Here is a 16,224-nt window from a genome sequence, read left to right as displayed (position 1 = left end):
AATATCGGAAGCACTCATATTGCTACAGAATGAATTTTAGCGAGGAACCGACTAGAAATTTAATGAAAATCGTTTACTTGCTTCCGCAATTTTGCAGAAATATGTGATGCGATTCCGCACTCTATTAAGAGCGTCGGAGTGTTTTTATTTATTGTTCAACGAAAAATGCTGCTTCAAATTCAGTTTCAAAAGCAACCATTTTAACGCAATAATTCCATTTTGCACATGTCTTTCCATTTTGAATTTAGTCGATGGAAATCATATCACGCTTATTCATTCATTTAATTTTAACGACTAAATTTTAAATGAAAGAAACCGTTTCAAATAACAAATTTATCATTTTTGAGTTCATAATTTTGCAATTTTTCCTTTTTTACACAATTGAGATAGATAAAAAATTAATATGACAGAATTGTTTGAACTAGAAGGGTTTGCTATTGAACAAAATAAACGGATGAGTAAGATAGCATACATACATACATATGCTAAGATTTAAAAACAAAAATTCAAATGAATTTTTGTTCAACCCAATAATTGAAATAACAAATTTGAACGGTGATATCATAATACAAAAGAGAAATAGTATTTCTATTGGGGAGGAAACCCAAGATGCAAAAAAAATAAATTGCAGGAATTATTTTGTGCAACGACGCTCGTATTTTTTTATCGTTTACCACATAGAATGTGAAAAAAAAATAGAATTCTATGTTGACATTTACGTAATGTGGTCGGTCAGTGGATCGCTAACTCGCATGTTGAAGCATCATTCGATATACAATAAAAAAAAAGACAAGATATTCCGTTGGCCAAGAAGATGGTATAGATCCGTGCAATAAAAACCGAGACCAATTTCCAATGGAAAAACAAGAATAGAATAAGCAAACATATATCCGCCCCAGTAATGGTTTGTGTGTCATGATATTACAACATTATGTGCCGGTGAGAAAGCAGTTAATGCAGTAAAAAGATTACAACGATTTTGGACGAAGAAACGAGAGATAGAGAATTGAAATCGAAAAATGTTCTGGTACTTTTTGTGTGCGTATGTGCTTTTATTTATTTGTATAGCCGTTGTCAACTCTAGGGGGCTATATCTTTTATCCATAGATTTCATTTTCGGCTAGTTTTTGTTTTCTCTTTCGGAACAACGGTTGAAAATCATCAGTCAAAGTATTCACTGTGGGAGCAACGAAACTTTGTGTGCAAACACCATACCGAGAGAAATTTGAACTACATTAGGCAGAGTCAATGCGTGAACATACATGCGTTCACATTAAATATTGATGTGATTTGCGATAGTCACCCCATAGATTGGATCTATGAAAATGGCATCGAAGCAGAAAAAAATGTAACCGATCTGATGATTCCTGTCTCTCTCTCTCTCTTCTTATTCTTATTTGCCATTCAATTGGTTGCGATGACCGGTTGTTGTGTGTGCTTGTGATGTAAACACCACTGTCCCACACTTTTTCAATTAAACCAGCCCATTACTACCGAATCGGAATCAAATAAATTTTCACTCCGAAGAACACTAGATATCCACACATCAACCAAAGTGTGAAACTACAAACGGAGTGGTGGATTTGTCTGGTAATAAAGGACTAAATCATTTATTTAGATTAATCGAAAATAAACTCTTTATCAATCGACTGAGAAAAATTATAAAAACAATATTGCGAAAATTGTACACAAAAGACAGCCCGCATAATAATCAAATTCGTTATTTCGAAATAGAATTTTTGGTGTACAACGTCTACGACGACATCAACTTTCTATTCACATTGTTTCCGTCGTCAATTGACATGTTTTGAAAGTTTATTCATTCATTCTTTTCATTTTGACAAGTGAATGATAAACAAAATAGTACGTAAATTCTATACATCATGTATTCAGTGCACGCCGCGACATAAGACAGTCTATATGTAGAATCTCTCTATCAACCGCAAAACCTGGTTCTTTTGGAAACAAACAAACGGAGTGTGTTGTGTACACAACATCGAAATCAAATCATGAATTAGCAATGCCAAAAGTGATTGTGAATAGAAAATGAGAGCAAGAGAGGGAGAGAGAACAATAGGCGGCAAAGTAAATTGTAACTGAATTTGAAATCGACTGAACAAAAGGCGCATTTGACGACCCATTGACAAGTTTTAACAAAGTTTCAACTTTTTGCCCCATACAATTTTCTATGTTGACAATTAAAATTTACTCTCGCTTGCGTGCGCGCACACGATCATCAAATGTTGAAAACTATTTGATTATGATTATGATTTTAACAATGTCATTGAAGTACATGCAGTCAATTGAAGTCTTCAATTAATATACGTTCATTGGAAAATTAACCATTTTCGCTTTGATGGTTTTAATTTTTCTCCAATGACGCAAAGAAAGATGAAAAAATATATGCTCTGCAGCAAAAATGTTTCAAAAAAATTATTTGCAATTTCAACGGCAAAAAATTTCGTCATTCAAGCGAGAACGAAAGGGAAAAATCATATGGTTCGAATGCCGAAAGAATGACCATAGGCAAACAAAAAGTGACATAATTGGCCGTTCGTAAGCAGAAATCGCATCGTGTAACCCCAGACCGCAGTTTTTCAAATTGCCACGAATATCCAATTTACTTTTTCTTTTTCTTTTTCGTTAGTGCAGAGAGAAATCGAAAATGATTAATCAAGTGTGGATCTGTTTCTAAAATACACGCCAACTACCATACATTGCATGCGTGTTGCATTAACTATTTTTAACCAAAAAAAGAATTTAAACGATTTCTCGTTTAAACATTGTTTCTCGTCTGTCTCATACCACCGCTATCATAAAACGCACATACACACACATGTGTTTCTTTCGTTACAATACAAATGACAACCGTACCAAATGTTCCTATATGAAAAGAGACCTCACTCGGCACACATGCACACATCTACGTTGGCAAAACCATATTGCTATACACAAACACATACACAGATACACGGCAACGACTACAACTGGACCGCACACCACTGGAATGAGTAAGAGTATAACACACAGAGCGTACGCACAGGCGCGCCAACAAAACCGACAGCAGCAACACACAATTGCTTTTATTCAAGTTTTGACTTTTTGCTGGTGAAGTTTTGATGTAAACGCTAAATTAACAAACAATCAATTTTGAACGAAACAGAAGAGAAAAAAAAAACGACTCAACGAATAGTGCAAAACAAAAGCCTAATCAGTTCAGTGAATTTTTTTCAGTCTCTGAAATAACAAAAACGAACATTTTGTGTGTTGGTTTTATTTGCTTTCTGTCAGAAAAATAGTGGTGATTCTTTGGAAATTTCAGTGTTGTTTGCATTGATTTTGTTCTATTGCTCGCATACATTTAAAGAAGGAAAAATATACTCAGAATCATGGCGGCCGTTGATGTTGAACAAATGCCAAAAGTATGTATCATAATTTTTTCTGTTCAGTTGTATATCAAAGAAATCAGCTTTTATCTAGAATATTTTTTCTGTTCAAAGAAATATTTCGTATTTCGATAAACAGCCACGATTAGTTGATTCATTCAGAGAGTTGGTTTGCACTGAGCACATAAAAATTATGCTCTAGACTATTAGATATTCAAATTCTTTATCCTTCTCTTTATACAATGCATATTTTGGGTAATGTTTCAGTTAATTGCGAATAGCTCATTTGGAACTATGTACTTTGGATATTTGCCGAAGCCCATATTGAAATGTAAGACAAAATCGAGCACAGAAACAAGTTCCTACATTGTAGAGCTTGGCAGAGCTCATTTCATTAGCTCATCTGTTTCTCAATGCATTATGATTAGGGCGTTGTTTACTCGTTGTTGACAATGCACTACGCTTCCGATTGCTTTGAATAGCCATTTATTTACTAACATATGTATCAAATCCAGAACAGTTCGACTTATTCAACGACACTCGTTTGAAATTTGTCTAAAAATGTTTTTTTTTTCTCGTAACATTCCGTCGACAGAACAGACGCAGATTTGCTACATTGAAAAGAAACGAATGAAGAGAAAAAAAAAACACAACATGAAAACAATAAGTCACACAAACAATTTCAATGTCACGTATTCACGCATTTTGCTTCTTACATGCGTGCATGTTTGTAGTGTTTGCATTCCAAGTATCCATATTTATGTTATGATTGTATCAGCGCATTCGTCGGAAGAAGAATACAAGTAAAATGTAATTGAGAAAAGTGTTGTCCATGTCCAACGGAACTAATTATGGTTCTAAATAAATGTTTTCGCTTCAATTTGTCGTTTCGGGCGGAGAGAAATCGTTCAATAGCCAATGCACAAAATGTATTTTGAAAAAAAGAAAGCGTCTGCCGGCATATCTCTTTGTAAATCAATACAACTAACTCTGTTTTCATTCAGTCCAGTTTATTCTATTGAATTGTATTGCGCTGACAAGGGTAAATTTTTTAATGATTGCCAAATATTTATAAAAGAAACAAAATTGAAACAAAAAGAGACTTTGCAAGTCTGTCATTACTTGTTGCTACACATACACGCGATGACGTTCTAAAATTGCTTTAAAAGCAAAATGGAAAAAAGAAAAGTCGAGATTCTCTTTATGTCTACGAAATTGGTTGACTATGATCATTACATACCGAGGTAATTGAATGCAATTCGTCAAACCAACGTCTCAAATGATTCAAGTGTGTGCTTCAAACTATGACAGTCAATTGCTGTATGTTTCTCTTTGTTTCTGCTTGATTACTTTATTTGCCATCGTAATTTGAGTAAATATTAATTGAATTATGCCGATTTTAATTGATATTCATGGGCACAACCAGCGAATGTACAAAGTAGAACAAAATAAATAAGAAAATAACAGAGAACGGTCAGGAGAAAATGTTTGCTTTGCACATATCGTTTTTCCACGTACCATTGATCACAAGCAGCAGAAGCACTTTTTGAATAACAATGAAAGCACTGCTTTCTAAACGCGCGACATTGTTTGAATTAGTTAAATTAACGAAATGCTTCTACTGAAAAAGAAGAAGGCAACAAATGGAATCTAGAACTAGTTTCATGCATTCACACTCACTTAACATTTTGATTTCGATTTTCAGTTTTTCTAATCCAACAATTTCTTTTTTGTTTTTGTTTTTTTAATTTTTTTCAAATTTGTAGCCTGATTTGACACTCAGAACATTGAAATTAGCTGGTCATGTGGGTTTCGATAGTTTGCCGGATCAATTGGTGAACAAAAGCGTTCAAAATGGATTTGTGTTCAATATCATGTGCATTGGTAAGGAAATTACAAAGATGGCAAACAATGCGGCAGTTGGTTTTTTTTACAAAAGACAATGTTTATATTTATCTTCTAGGGGAAACTGGTTTAGGAAAATCGACATTGATGGATACATTATTCAATACGAGTTTCGAATCAACACCAAGTCCTCATACTTTACCAAATGTTAAGCTCAAGTCGCACACATACGAGCTGCAAGAGAGCAGTGTACGATTGAAGTTAACCATTTGCGATACCGTTGGCTACGGCGATCAAATCAATAAAGACGATTCGTTCAAAGCCGTCGTCGACTACATTGATGCCCAATTCGAATCATATTTGCAAGAAGAATTGAAAATCAAACGCGCTCTATCCACATGCCATGACAGCCGAATTCATGTGTGCTTGTATTTTATTTGTCCAACTGGTCATGGGCTCAAATCACTTGATTTGGTGTGCATGAAAAAACTCGATACCAAAGTCAATATCATCCCAATCATTGCAAAGGCTGACACCATTTCAAAGACCGAACTGCAACGATTCAAATCGAAAATTATTCAGGAACTATCATCGAATGGCGTTCATATTTATCAATTTCCAACGAACGATGAATCCGTTTCCGAGGTCAACACATCGATGAACAGCCATGTTCCATTCGCCGTTGTCGGCAGCACTGATTTCGTCCGCATGGGCAATAAAACGGTTCGTGCGCGCCAATACCCATGGGGTACCGTGCAAGGTAGGTTAATCAACAATAGCATGCGTACATACGGTCACCGTTGTACGTGTACGCCTCTCTTGTGCACAATCCATACGATTCTCACACACGAAAATTCTCTTTCATTTTTTTTATTCATCAATCCAGTTGAAAATGAGAACCATTGCGATTTCGTTAAGCTTCGCGAAATGCTCATTCGCACAAACATGGAAGATATGCGCGAGAAGACTCACACCAGACACTATGAATTGTATCGTCAAAAGCGCCTGGAACAAATGGGATTCACTGATGTTGACAGCGATAACAAGCCAGTGAGTGCGATTCTTTTTTCTGCCGCTTTGGTCAATTGTGTCTTGGATTTAGGTATAATTAACTGTGCGTATTTTTGCAGGTATCATTTCAGCAAACATTCGAAGCAAAACGTTCGAACCATTTGGCTGAATTGCAGAGTAAAGAGGATGAGATGCGGCAAATGTTTGTTCTTCGTGTAAAGGAGAAAGAGGCCGAATTGAAAGAGAGCGAAAAAGATGTATGAACATGATTACAATTTATTTATTTTTTTCGAGTTCAAATCAAGTTTGTCATTCTCATTGTTATTTTTCTTGGTGTGTGTGTGTGTGTGTGTGTACTTAATATTTCAGTTGCATGCCAAATTCGATAAATTGAAGAAGGACCATGCCGACGAGAAGAGAAAGCTCGAAGAGGCGCGTAAAAAGTTGGAAGAGGAATTTATGGAATTCAATCGCCGCAAAACCCAAATGGCTACATCCCATCACACACTGACGCTCGGCAAGAAGAACAAAAAATAAGCCACTTCCATATTGTGACATCGTAACATTGACATCATCCTAGATCTAATCAATCGAAACTAACTACATCGATTAGAAAAACAAAAATTCACAAAAATACTAACAATAGTTGCAGCAATGACGACATGTCACATTTATTCCTTTGATATTGCACACACCATGTACGCAATCACTGACGCCAACAAATTCATATAATTTAAGCAAAACAAAACAACAACAAAAATTATATATTTAAAAGTTATGATATTTATAAAATAACCCCTGCAAAGATTCGAACATTTTTGTGTTTTTTTTTCTTTGTTTTCATTTATCATTCGGTTTTAATTCGACATTAACATAACAACCACACCACAAAAGCAAGAGCTAGTTCTATGTCCATTGTCCAAAAATAAAGAACGATTTTTTACGATTTAAAACCCGCTTAGAACAGAGTCAATTTTTGATGATGGAAATTCGCTTGAAAATATTAATAAAAGTAAACGAATAGACATACAAATGGAAACAATACAAATAATTCAATTTTATCAAACTATATATAAATATATTTTTTATCATTGCAACAAGAATTAACATGTTTCATTTGAATTTTTACTTGATTTTTACTGACAATTGTATAAGAAAAACCACTTTGTAAATTCGATTTGTGTTAAAATCTCTCAAATGGAACGAATAAAAATTGATTTTGGCCAAGCATACACCCAATGATGTTTTTAATCATTTCGGAGAACTTTAAAGTACGGCAAATTGCACGGAACAATTTTAAGTAAATCGAGCACGGAGTAATCTTTGCGTTTTTAGTCAATTTGAAGCAGAATTAATACACTTTTGACATTTACTAAGTCACATCATTGAAATGAAAGCGAAAATTCATCGCAGTGGTAAGTTTTCATCGCTATAGATGGGCAAACATGTAAGTCACGCGTCGTTTGCGTTTGGAGAAAAGGTGAGTCGTCGTTTAAAAGAAGACCAAGTAGAGTTCGGTACATATAATTTCAGTTCATCGAAAGCGCGTAGTGGAACAACGTTCATTCGACAGTGCATTAAATTTTGGAAAATTTATTTTCAACTTGACCGTAATTAATCATGTTGCCTTCCATTTGTGCCGCTTTTACATTTCGTCCGAGTTTTCGTTGCCCCCTCCACATTGTTTCTCGTACACATTTCGGTGTGTTATATACGGGAGACGAATACGCAGACATAATGTTGTTTTCGAAATCGAAAACAGTGAGTGGAGCGGAGCGGAGCGGTGGAATATGAAATGAAGCGAAGGTTTGAACGTTAGTAAGTGGTGTGCAACATTTAGAGTCATCAAACAGGTGTCTTATTCTTCATTATTCTCACATTTTGCATCGACCCCGGTAACTTTTGCTGAAGTGTCTCATTCATAATAATCGAAAATAAACAGAGATTCAATTAGGCAAATTAAATTTACTGTATTCCTATTCAACATGCGGCACAAAATGGTACAAGCTATGCAGCAGCAGCCTCACACTACATAATCCATGAATAAAGGAATTATTTCGTTGATTTCCGCCTACCTTTCTTCATTCTTTCCAGTGAATTCATAATTTCCAAACTAAATAAATTCAAATTGCTACCACCGAATTCAACTAATTCTCGAAATCAAAACAAAAACTTGGGAAAAAGTTCGCCACAAAGAAACAATTTAATCAATTGTAAGGTAAGAATATGGAGAAGCAATCTACTTTTTGAGACTTGTTGCATTCGATGAAATAATTATTTTTTTTTCATATTGAAGAATCAAATCGGTCAGTGACGTTTGACATTTTAGTTGGAAACTGTCCCGTTTCAATTCAATTACTTTTGTTGATGTTGATGTTTAAGAAGCACATCATTATATGATGTTAATTGGGCAAATTTCCCAAGGCAATATTCTAGTTTTTCACTGCCTTTTTCGCAATATTCTTGGCAAATTAGGGTTTCCCCACGTTAATTGTATAGAGCGAGTACGTACGAGTCAAAATGTATCGATGGCAGGGTAGCTCATGCAATGCTGAATTTTGCACTTAATTCGTGCTAGCTGGGAGTAAATGAGCCATCTCACTTTTGTAGAGCGCTCAAATAAAGAGGAGCCATCCATATGCATTTGCACTATAGTACATCCCATAGGAGTCGATGATGAGTAAATTTTTTGGTAAAAAAAAATTGACCGTTAATATCAGGCTTTATTATTAACGTTTGATAAGTCAAAAATAAAAGTTGAAATTGTCATCTAAGCAAAAAAAAAATCGTATTTAGACGTTCTGAAACATAAATGAGCAAAACTGATGGAATTGCTCTCAGATCGTCTAACAAATAATTTAACTTATTTATATGTCAAAATGTTCACGGTTTGTACAAAACATACATCAAATTGTTTTCATTCAGACTAAAAGCGAGAGTTACATTTTTTCTTCCACAAACCGGAGTTGAAATGGGGAGAGAAATGTTTCATGGATTCAACAAAATGCGTATGGGTGTGTACTGATTCCATGCTAAGGGATACAATATACGTGCGCTTGCCACACATAATTCTTGTGGTTGTTTTTTTTTTCTAGCCACTTGGGTCTTATGAATAAAGTTTAAGGATTTGCATCTTTGTCGCGACCATTTGGAATATTTTTCGATTTGCTGCGATTTTTTCCACTTTTTATTTCTCTTTCTAGTAAATAGACAATAAAATGTCCCGATCTGTGTACAATTTGCCCTGCTCTGATTTTAGTTTCAACGTTTTCATTCTCTTCTCGCGTATTTGGGCCACTTCATGCGGCACGTAGAGTGTTGTAGTGACTCTAATGTGAGAGTACTTCAATTTGTAGCAGTGTCCTGTCAAATGAAGATAAATTATTGCGAACACTGAACCATCCATACCGTATGGCATCCACTCAGTTCACGAATCCACAACAAAAACATAAACAATGTTTACAATAAATTTTAATGTAAAATTTTTTGATTTACACGTGCTTCTTTGTTTTCCTTCGTTTGAGTTTTTTTTTTCACTTTTGGGCGACCAAGATAACAGAATCCAGTGCAAGATAGACCGTTGAAATCAGTGAGACTGAATGTAATGTTTTTATTTGCAGATTATTCATTGTATTTTGTTCGAGTGAAACTAGTAATAGAGCTCTTCTGGAAAAGAGTTTGCTTTCGATATTGGTCTATCATTTCGTTTATATTTTGTGGAAATTCTGTCCTACTTGTCAGATTCTCATTAAACACAAAATATAGTAATATGTGGAAAATCTTATTGACTTGTCTTCACTTTTGATTAATCTATGCGTTAAAAACCATTTGTTATCTTCAATATGTATTGATACGAGTCGATGAATATACGTAGTTTCTTTTGAATAATATAAAACATCAGTGATTCCCATGAACAAATCGCAATCGTATTAAAAGCTCTATTATACTGTCTATAATATTCAGTATTTTGTCCAAATTGTCTATTCATTTTTTGTCTATGCGTTCTTTATATCTAGCATTACATAAAGTTTCTATGTAAATCGTAACAAAAAAATCCTTTGAAGGACGAAGTAATGTTCAAAATAAACCATTTGCAAAAGTAATAAAAATTTAATATTCAAATTTCGGAGGAACTTTTTTCATTCATAATAATCTGCAAATCAACCGTTTTTTTTGTTGTTGCTGCTTCCATTGCTAAACAATGCACAAATTGAAGATTTTCCATCAGTTTCATTATTTTCAAGTGTTTGATCACAGAATGCAATAAACCGTGTTCACTTGTGCGTTTGCGATTCTGTCGGATGTACACAATTCGATTCACAAAAAAAATTTTTTTGCTGAATTTTCATTTTTATTCCTGTTCAGCGTTACGAATTATTTGTTGGATATTTGTAGACTTTTCAGATCAGTTTAATAAGCGATGCAATGCCGTAGTCATACACATTTGGAAAAAAATGCGCACATACACACTCACACTGAAAAAACGAACACAAAATATTGCAAAGAAGGAACAAAAAAAAAAAAAAAAATAAAAATAAAGAGAAGAAACGACGGTTTGTATCTTTCCATTCAGTCGTCGATTTGGTTTATTGTTTTCATCATGACGATTTGTCGTTGCTTGTTGATGTAGTATTTTATTTTTTATTCTGTGTTGCATCGTATCAGACTAGACCCCGACCAGACCAATGTTCGACGATGGGCAAAATTGTATATGATGTAGTACGTGTGTTGTGCTCTGGCATTCTCGCCATCGTCGTCGTCGTTGTCGTCGCCACCGTTCTAACTCCGTCAGTGATAATGAGTTGCATTGTTGCATGTCAGCCTTTTATTAATAAGCATATATGTAAATATAGCTGCGATTTATTGCGTTGTAATCACACAGGATCAAGCAATGTGCACACCAGTGTGTGTGTGTGTGTGTGTGTTTGTGTGTGTGAGGGAAAGAGATGAAACACATTCGCATAGCATCGCCTAGACTCGCCTCGATTCATTTCGAAGTGCATATGAGCTGCTGGGGCTGATTATGATGATTATACGAAATAAATCAGCAATAAATAATGTGCCAGTAGCAGTAACAATGCTCACAATATATTTTATTTATCCAAACTTCAGACTCCTGAAATGGTAGCGCTTGTGTGTGTATGTATGTGTGGCTTAGACAAGTCTAAATGGAAACAAACAACAGCAACAACAAAAAAAATAGTTGACACACCAAAAAAAAATGAAGCAGAAGTAGAAAAAATGAGGGAAAATCATGAAAATACAGTGGAAATTCAATGACAAGGGCGAAAACAATTAATGAACGTCTCATTGTAATGAAAAATTAATGAACAAAAATGAATGTCAATGAAATTTCAAACGAAAATTTGCACGAAAATATCAATGTTCATAGATTCAAAACCTTTTTCATTATTACGTATGAATGAATTTGACAAGGTCAAATTCGATTGTCAACAATTGAGCGTTCAATTGGAAAAGAGATGAACAGTGGTGTTTTTTTCCCCTTGCATTGTGAAAAATGTTCATTGAAAATTTCGATTTGCAGCTGAAGAAAAAGTGCAACTACCACCTTAATGATATCTGTTACATAAAAACTTGAAATAGGAAATGACTAATTGGTCGGTCAAAAACACATTCGAGTCGAATGATTATCATTCGACCTATGAATACATATATCAAATCTTCAGCAATTCTGGACGAAGCATATTGACAAAACATTTCGATGCAAATGATGAGAACGAGCATTTATAAAATAAAATAAAAAGAAGGACCATTTAATAGGATACCTACTACAATTAAATTTTTCGAAATGTTCTTTAAATTTCTCCCTTATTCTAGCTCAACTTGCTTGGAATATTTTTTCCATGGTGAAATCTCAAATTCAACAGAACGACATGGTTTGATGTGCATCGAGTTTTAAATTTATGAAAGGAATAAAAAAAAAAACAAACGCAAAATTATTTTAAACGAGCCACACAAACATACCGAGAATAGCTGGCAAAAACTGGCAACTACTTAAATAAACAGCGTCATTGTATTCATTCACGTCACTTTCGTTGGCTCTCTACAAAAATGTATTGTGAATATCTCGTATACTTTAGTTTGATAACCATACATCTACAAATACACCGAAAAATTCTACACACGAAGTAAGTCGAACGAAACAAAAAATAGTTAGTAGCGAAAAAAATTGTAATGAAAAACGAAACGAAACAAAATGAGAGAAGAAGCAAAACAAAGCAGCAAAAAAATGGAAAAAAGAAATGTGAGAGTCGGCTAAGGGAAACGCCGCACAGCATTACTAGCGCATAAATCCCGTTGCGCTTCATTATTAATTTGTTCTTTTGCAATTTTATATATTTCTATTATTTTTGTGCTTTTTGGGCGGCTGACTTTTGTTGAGTTTTGCACATTTTCGGTGGGCAGAAAGAGAGAGAGAGAAAGAGCCAGTCAGCAAGTAAGTAAGCAAGCAAGCAGGCAGCACATTCAACATTCAGGCACACACATCGCACTGAAATGCGCTCGTAAATGTGTTTATGAGCGAAACATGCAATGCCAAATTTTACTGCTTTGTAATCCCCTGAACTCGTCGTTTCTCTGTTTTGTGCATACTCTTGCTCGCATACTTTCTACACTGCTGGCTGGTGTTCACTATCGAAAATTCAAAATGCTTTCTTCTACTGCCATCAGAGTGTGGTTCTTTTTCCTTACGTTTTCTTCCTACTTTCGTATCGATATAGCGCGCGCGATACTGTTCTTCTTATTTATTTATATTGTTCCGTTTTTCTTGAATTGGTTCAAACGAATGTGGCCGCACAGAAAGAAAAAAAAAATGATGCGAAAGAAGTTTTTGACCAACCGCCCCTCTTCCTGCTGCAATAACTATAAAAAACAACAACAGAAGCAACCATTGAAGAAATCTATATTTCAAAAGCATTTGGCTGAAATGTATGAAGGACATTTCTATTGAATTTTGAATATACGTACACAGCAGCAGCAGCAGCAGCAGCAGCAATGGCAGCAGTGGCAGCAGTGGCAGCAAGTGAGGAAGCAAACCAAGAAGAAACGACGAAAAAAGCAAACAAATAACGACACAACAGCTATTTACCCGAATTTACGAAGTTGCACATCTATCGAAATATTAAGTTGAAGAAAATCGAGAGTGTATGTACTTGATAAAAACGCACATTTGGTCACATACACATACCAGCCAACCAACCGGTATGTGCGGTGTGTCTATTTGTGTTGCAACGCAAAATGCAAAAACCCATTCGACATTTGGCATGAAATTGATACCAAATCCTTTTTGCAAGTTGTTTATTATTTACATCGTCTGCAGATGTGGTTTTTGTGCTGGTAAAATACACAAACAAATCGCAATAGCATTCAAGGTGAATCAGCAGCTCGCACAAGTTTTCTCTCTGTCTCAGTATCTTGATCTCTTTCCTCTTCGCACACAACGAACCTGAACAACTGGAAAAGGATTATCCGGTGCACCGTTTTAAATAGTTCAGCAACCGAAATGTAAAACGTTACTTTTCTCATTTTTATTTATAAGATGAAAACGAATCACTTGGCGGTGCTAGAAAAACATGAAGAAGAAGCCACTTTTTTCCCTCATCTCCGTCTTACCGAACCGCATTCAACACTTCTTCGGCATAAAAATGCACAACAAAAACCAATTAGGTATATAGTTAAAGAAACACGATAATTGTTTTGTAATAAAAACTCAAAATAAATAAAAACACTCGCGGCAACCATTGAAACCATGCCGAATCGGTGAATGAGAGCGATCGACAAAGAAAGAGACGGAGAGAAGAGATATGTATGCTATTTTGTTGATACTTTTCCACTTATCTGTTTATTTAAGTTGCTTGTGCTACACATCTCCTCTGTTATGTCGGTCGGGCGGCTTCGCTTTCGCACTACGTGCATAGAAAGCTCAAAACGAAGATGAGACGAGAAGCTGAACGTACATAAAATATGCGAATGAAAACTGAAAGCGCAAAGAAAAAAAGAAGAAGAAGAAACAAAAATATAAAAAACAACACCGGCATATAGCGTTAGATTGACACTCGTAAATAATTTTTCTTCCTTTTCCTACTCTCACTCTTGCCAATGAATATTGCCTGTATGTGAATTTGTGTGTGCGTGTGTGTGTCTATCTGGCACTTTGTCGTTCGTCCGCTCACTCCGGTCTCACTGTGTGCCGTACTTCCTTCCATCATTGTTTGATCATCATGTTACGGTATGTGTTATGTGTGCAAGCGAAGGGTATTTAAATTTATGATTTTCTGTTCAACCATCAAATGAATAAATAATTTTCATTTAAAAATGGACTATTTCACATTCATATCGAATGCGAATTTCGACGACCATTTTTCGTCATGACGATGGAAAATAAAATTGAACGAGAGAAAAAAAAAAAAACAAAAAGCGAGCAAATATTGTAAACAAAGTCGTTGTGAACCGAAAGGCATTCGACATATAACGATGATGTGCTGGCATGCGGTGTGGTGTGATCATTGTGCAATGCATGTGGATGAATCATAATTTAATCAAATCGAAAAGTTTTTTTTCATCATCGATTCTATCTAACAGCCGGTTGGTTTTCAATGCATCGCCGATCATCGTTGCGTGAATTTATTATTTGTTTGGCGGGTTGTTTTTTTCTGGCTTTTGTTCAACGCTTTTTAACTTATTTTCAATTCAACAAGTTATGATGAGGCAAGCAGTTGGTAAAAAAAAATTAAAGTGTAACATTCTTGCATGACAATTTTGAGCGTGACAGGGATAATTGTACGAACCAAACGATGACCGAAAATCATCGGTCCACAGATAAAGTTGATGAATACACTTGGCATTTCCTTACTTTAATGGGCATTCCCATTTTCCACTGAATTGATGGCTAATTTTATATACAATTTCAATGTTTTTGCTTCTGTTATACCAAATTCATCGAGAAACGACAATTACTGTATCATTGTCAATCAATTTTCGAATGGGAAAGGTGTTATTTGGCATATTCAACATTACTCCTTTCGTTCATTCGTTCGTTCGATCGATACATGTTCGTCGCTGTGTGTCCTTCGATTGATGAATAACGCCTGTCTCGTTGTTTGCTATTTCGGTGTTTCATTCGGACAGAATTTCGCGAGCGCTCCGTCATCAATTTGCTTGATTATTTTCTTGGTCGTGAATTGGGAAAATATTTTTCGTTGCACCAAACATAAAATAGTAATGGTGGTTTGTGAAAACGTTTCGAGCATACCAGCAACATCCGATCGAGCATAGTATTTGGATGCGAAGTTGAATTGGTTAACGACCAACAAAGTCAGTTCAACGTATGTGCTACCGTTTATCCGTATATCTTAAACGGCAGTTTGAAGAAACACATGACGATGACTTTATCATTCGTACACATTCTTTTTCTGCACTGTCTTCCAAATCTCCCTCGTTTCGTTCGGCATGTTTGTTTCGAAAATATCCGCGTACATTGAAAAAAAAAAAAAATTCAGCATGGACGGGGTCATAAAGTTCATTTCCACCATGCATATGTATCGATGTCAGAAAGCAAACTTCACTCTTTGGAAAAACTGGCACTCGGATTTCGTACTCTCAGTCTGGCGATACAAGCAACTAAGTTACAAAAAAAAAAAATACTGAAATTATATGCCTCGATTCAAACACGTACATAAATTGTGTACGTGCAACTCTACGTTGAATCGTAACACCAGTCCATCAAGAGTGACAGAGAATGAGTTTAAAATCTAGGAGAGGGCAGTTTCAACATTTTTTTGCCACATTTCTACATTACATTACATACGTTTGTTTTTTTTTTCTCGCTAAACGTTTACTGTACGCAAGCTTTTTGGATTATTCTTTGAGCTGCTGACTGTAACATTAAATTTGTCGCAAAGCCGAATATTTACATTTTTTATTTAGATGTTTTGCAAATGGAACTGAATCACAAATATTTGTA

General features: G+C 35.2%; 1 protein-coding gene across 1 annotated transcript; it reads left to right on the top strand.

Annotated features, from left to right (window-relative positions):
- Positions 1-3,001: 3,001 nt before the first annotated feature.
- Positions 3,002-7,474, top strand: LOC129575970 (septin-2). The gene is made up of 6 exons (XM_055460246.1): positions 3,002-3,422; positions 5,153-5,270; positions 5,350-5,991; positions 6,118-6,281; positions 6,362-6,499; positions 6,612-7,474. The coding sequence occupies exons 1-6, from the start codon at positions 3,390-3,392 to the stop codon at positions 6,777-6,779; spliced, it is 1,263 nt and encodes a 420-aa protein (XP_055316221.1). The 5' UTR covers positions 3,002-3,389; the 3' UTR covers positions 6,780-7,474.
- Positions 7,475-16,224: the final 8,750 nt, after the last annotated feature.

The sequence above is a fragment of the Sitodiplosis mosellana genome, unplaced genomic scaffold (assembly GCF_009176505.1).
Source record: "Sitodiplosis mosellana isolate CC-2019 unplaced genomic scaffold, AAFC_SMos_1.0 Smas_scaffold_6170, whole genome shotgun sequence".
In the NCBI taxonomy this organism is placed as follows: Eukaryota; Metazoa; Arthropoda; class Insecta; order Diptera; family Cecidomyiidae; genus Sitodiplosis; species Sitodiplosis mosellana.
The sequence above is the reverse complement of the archived record's forward strand: the minus strand, read 5'-3'. Positions and strand labels throughout refer to the sequence as shown.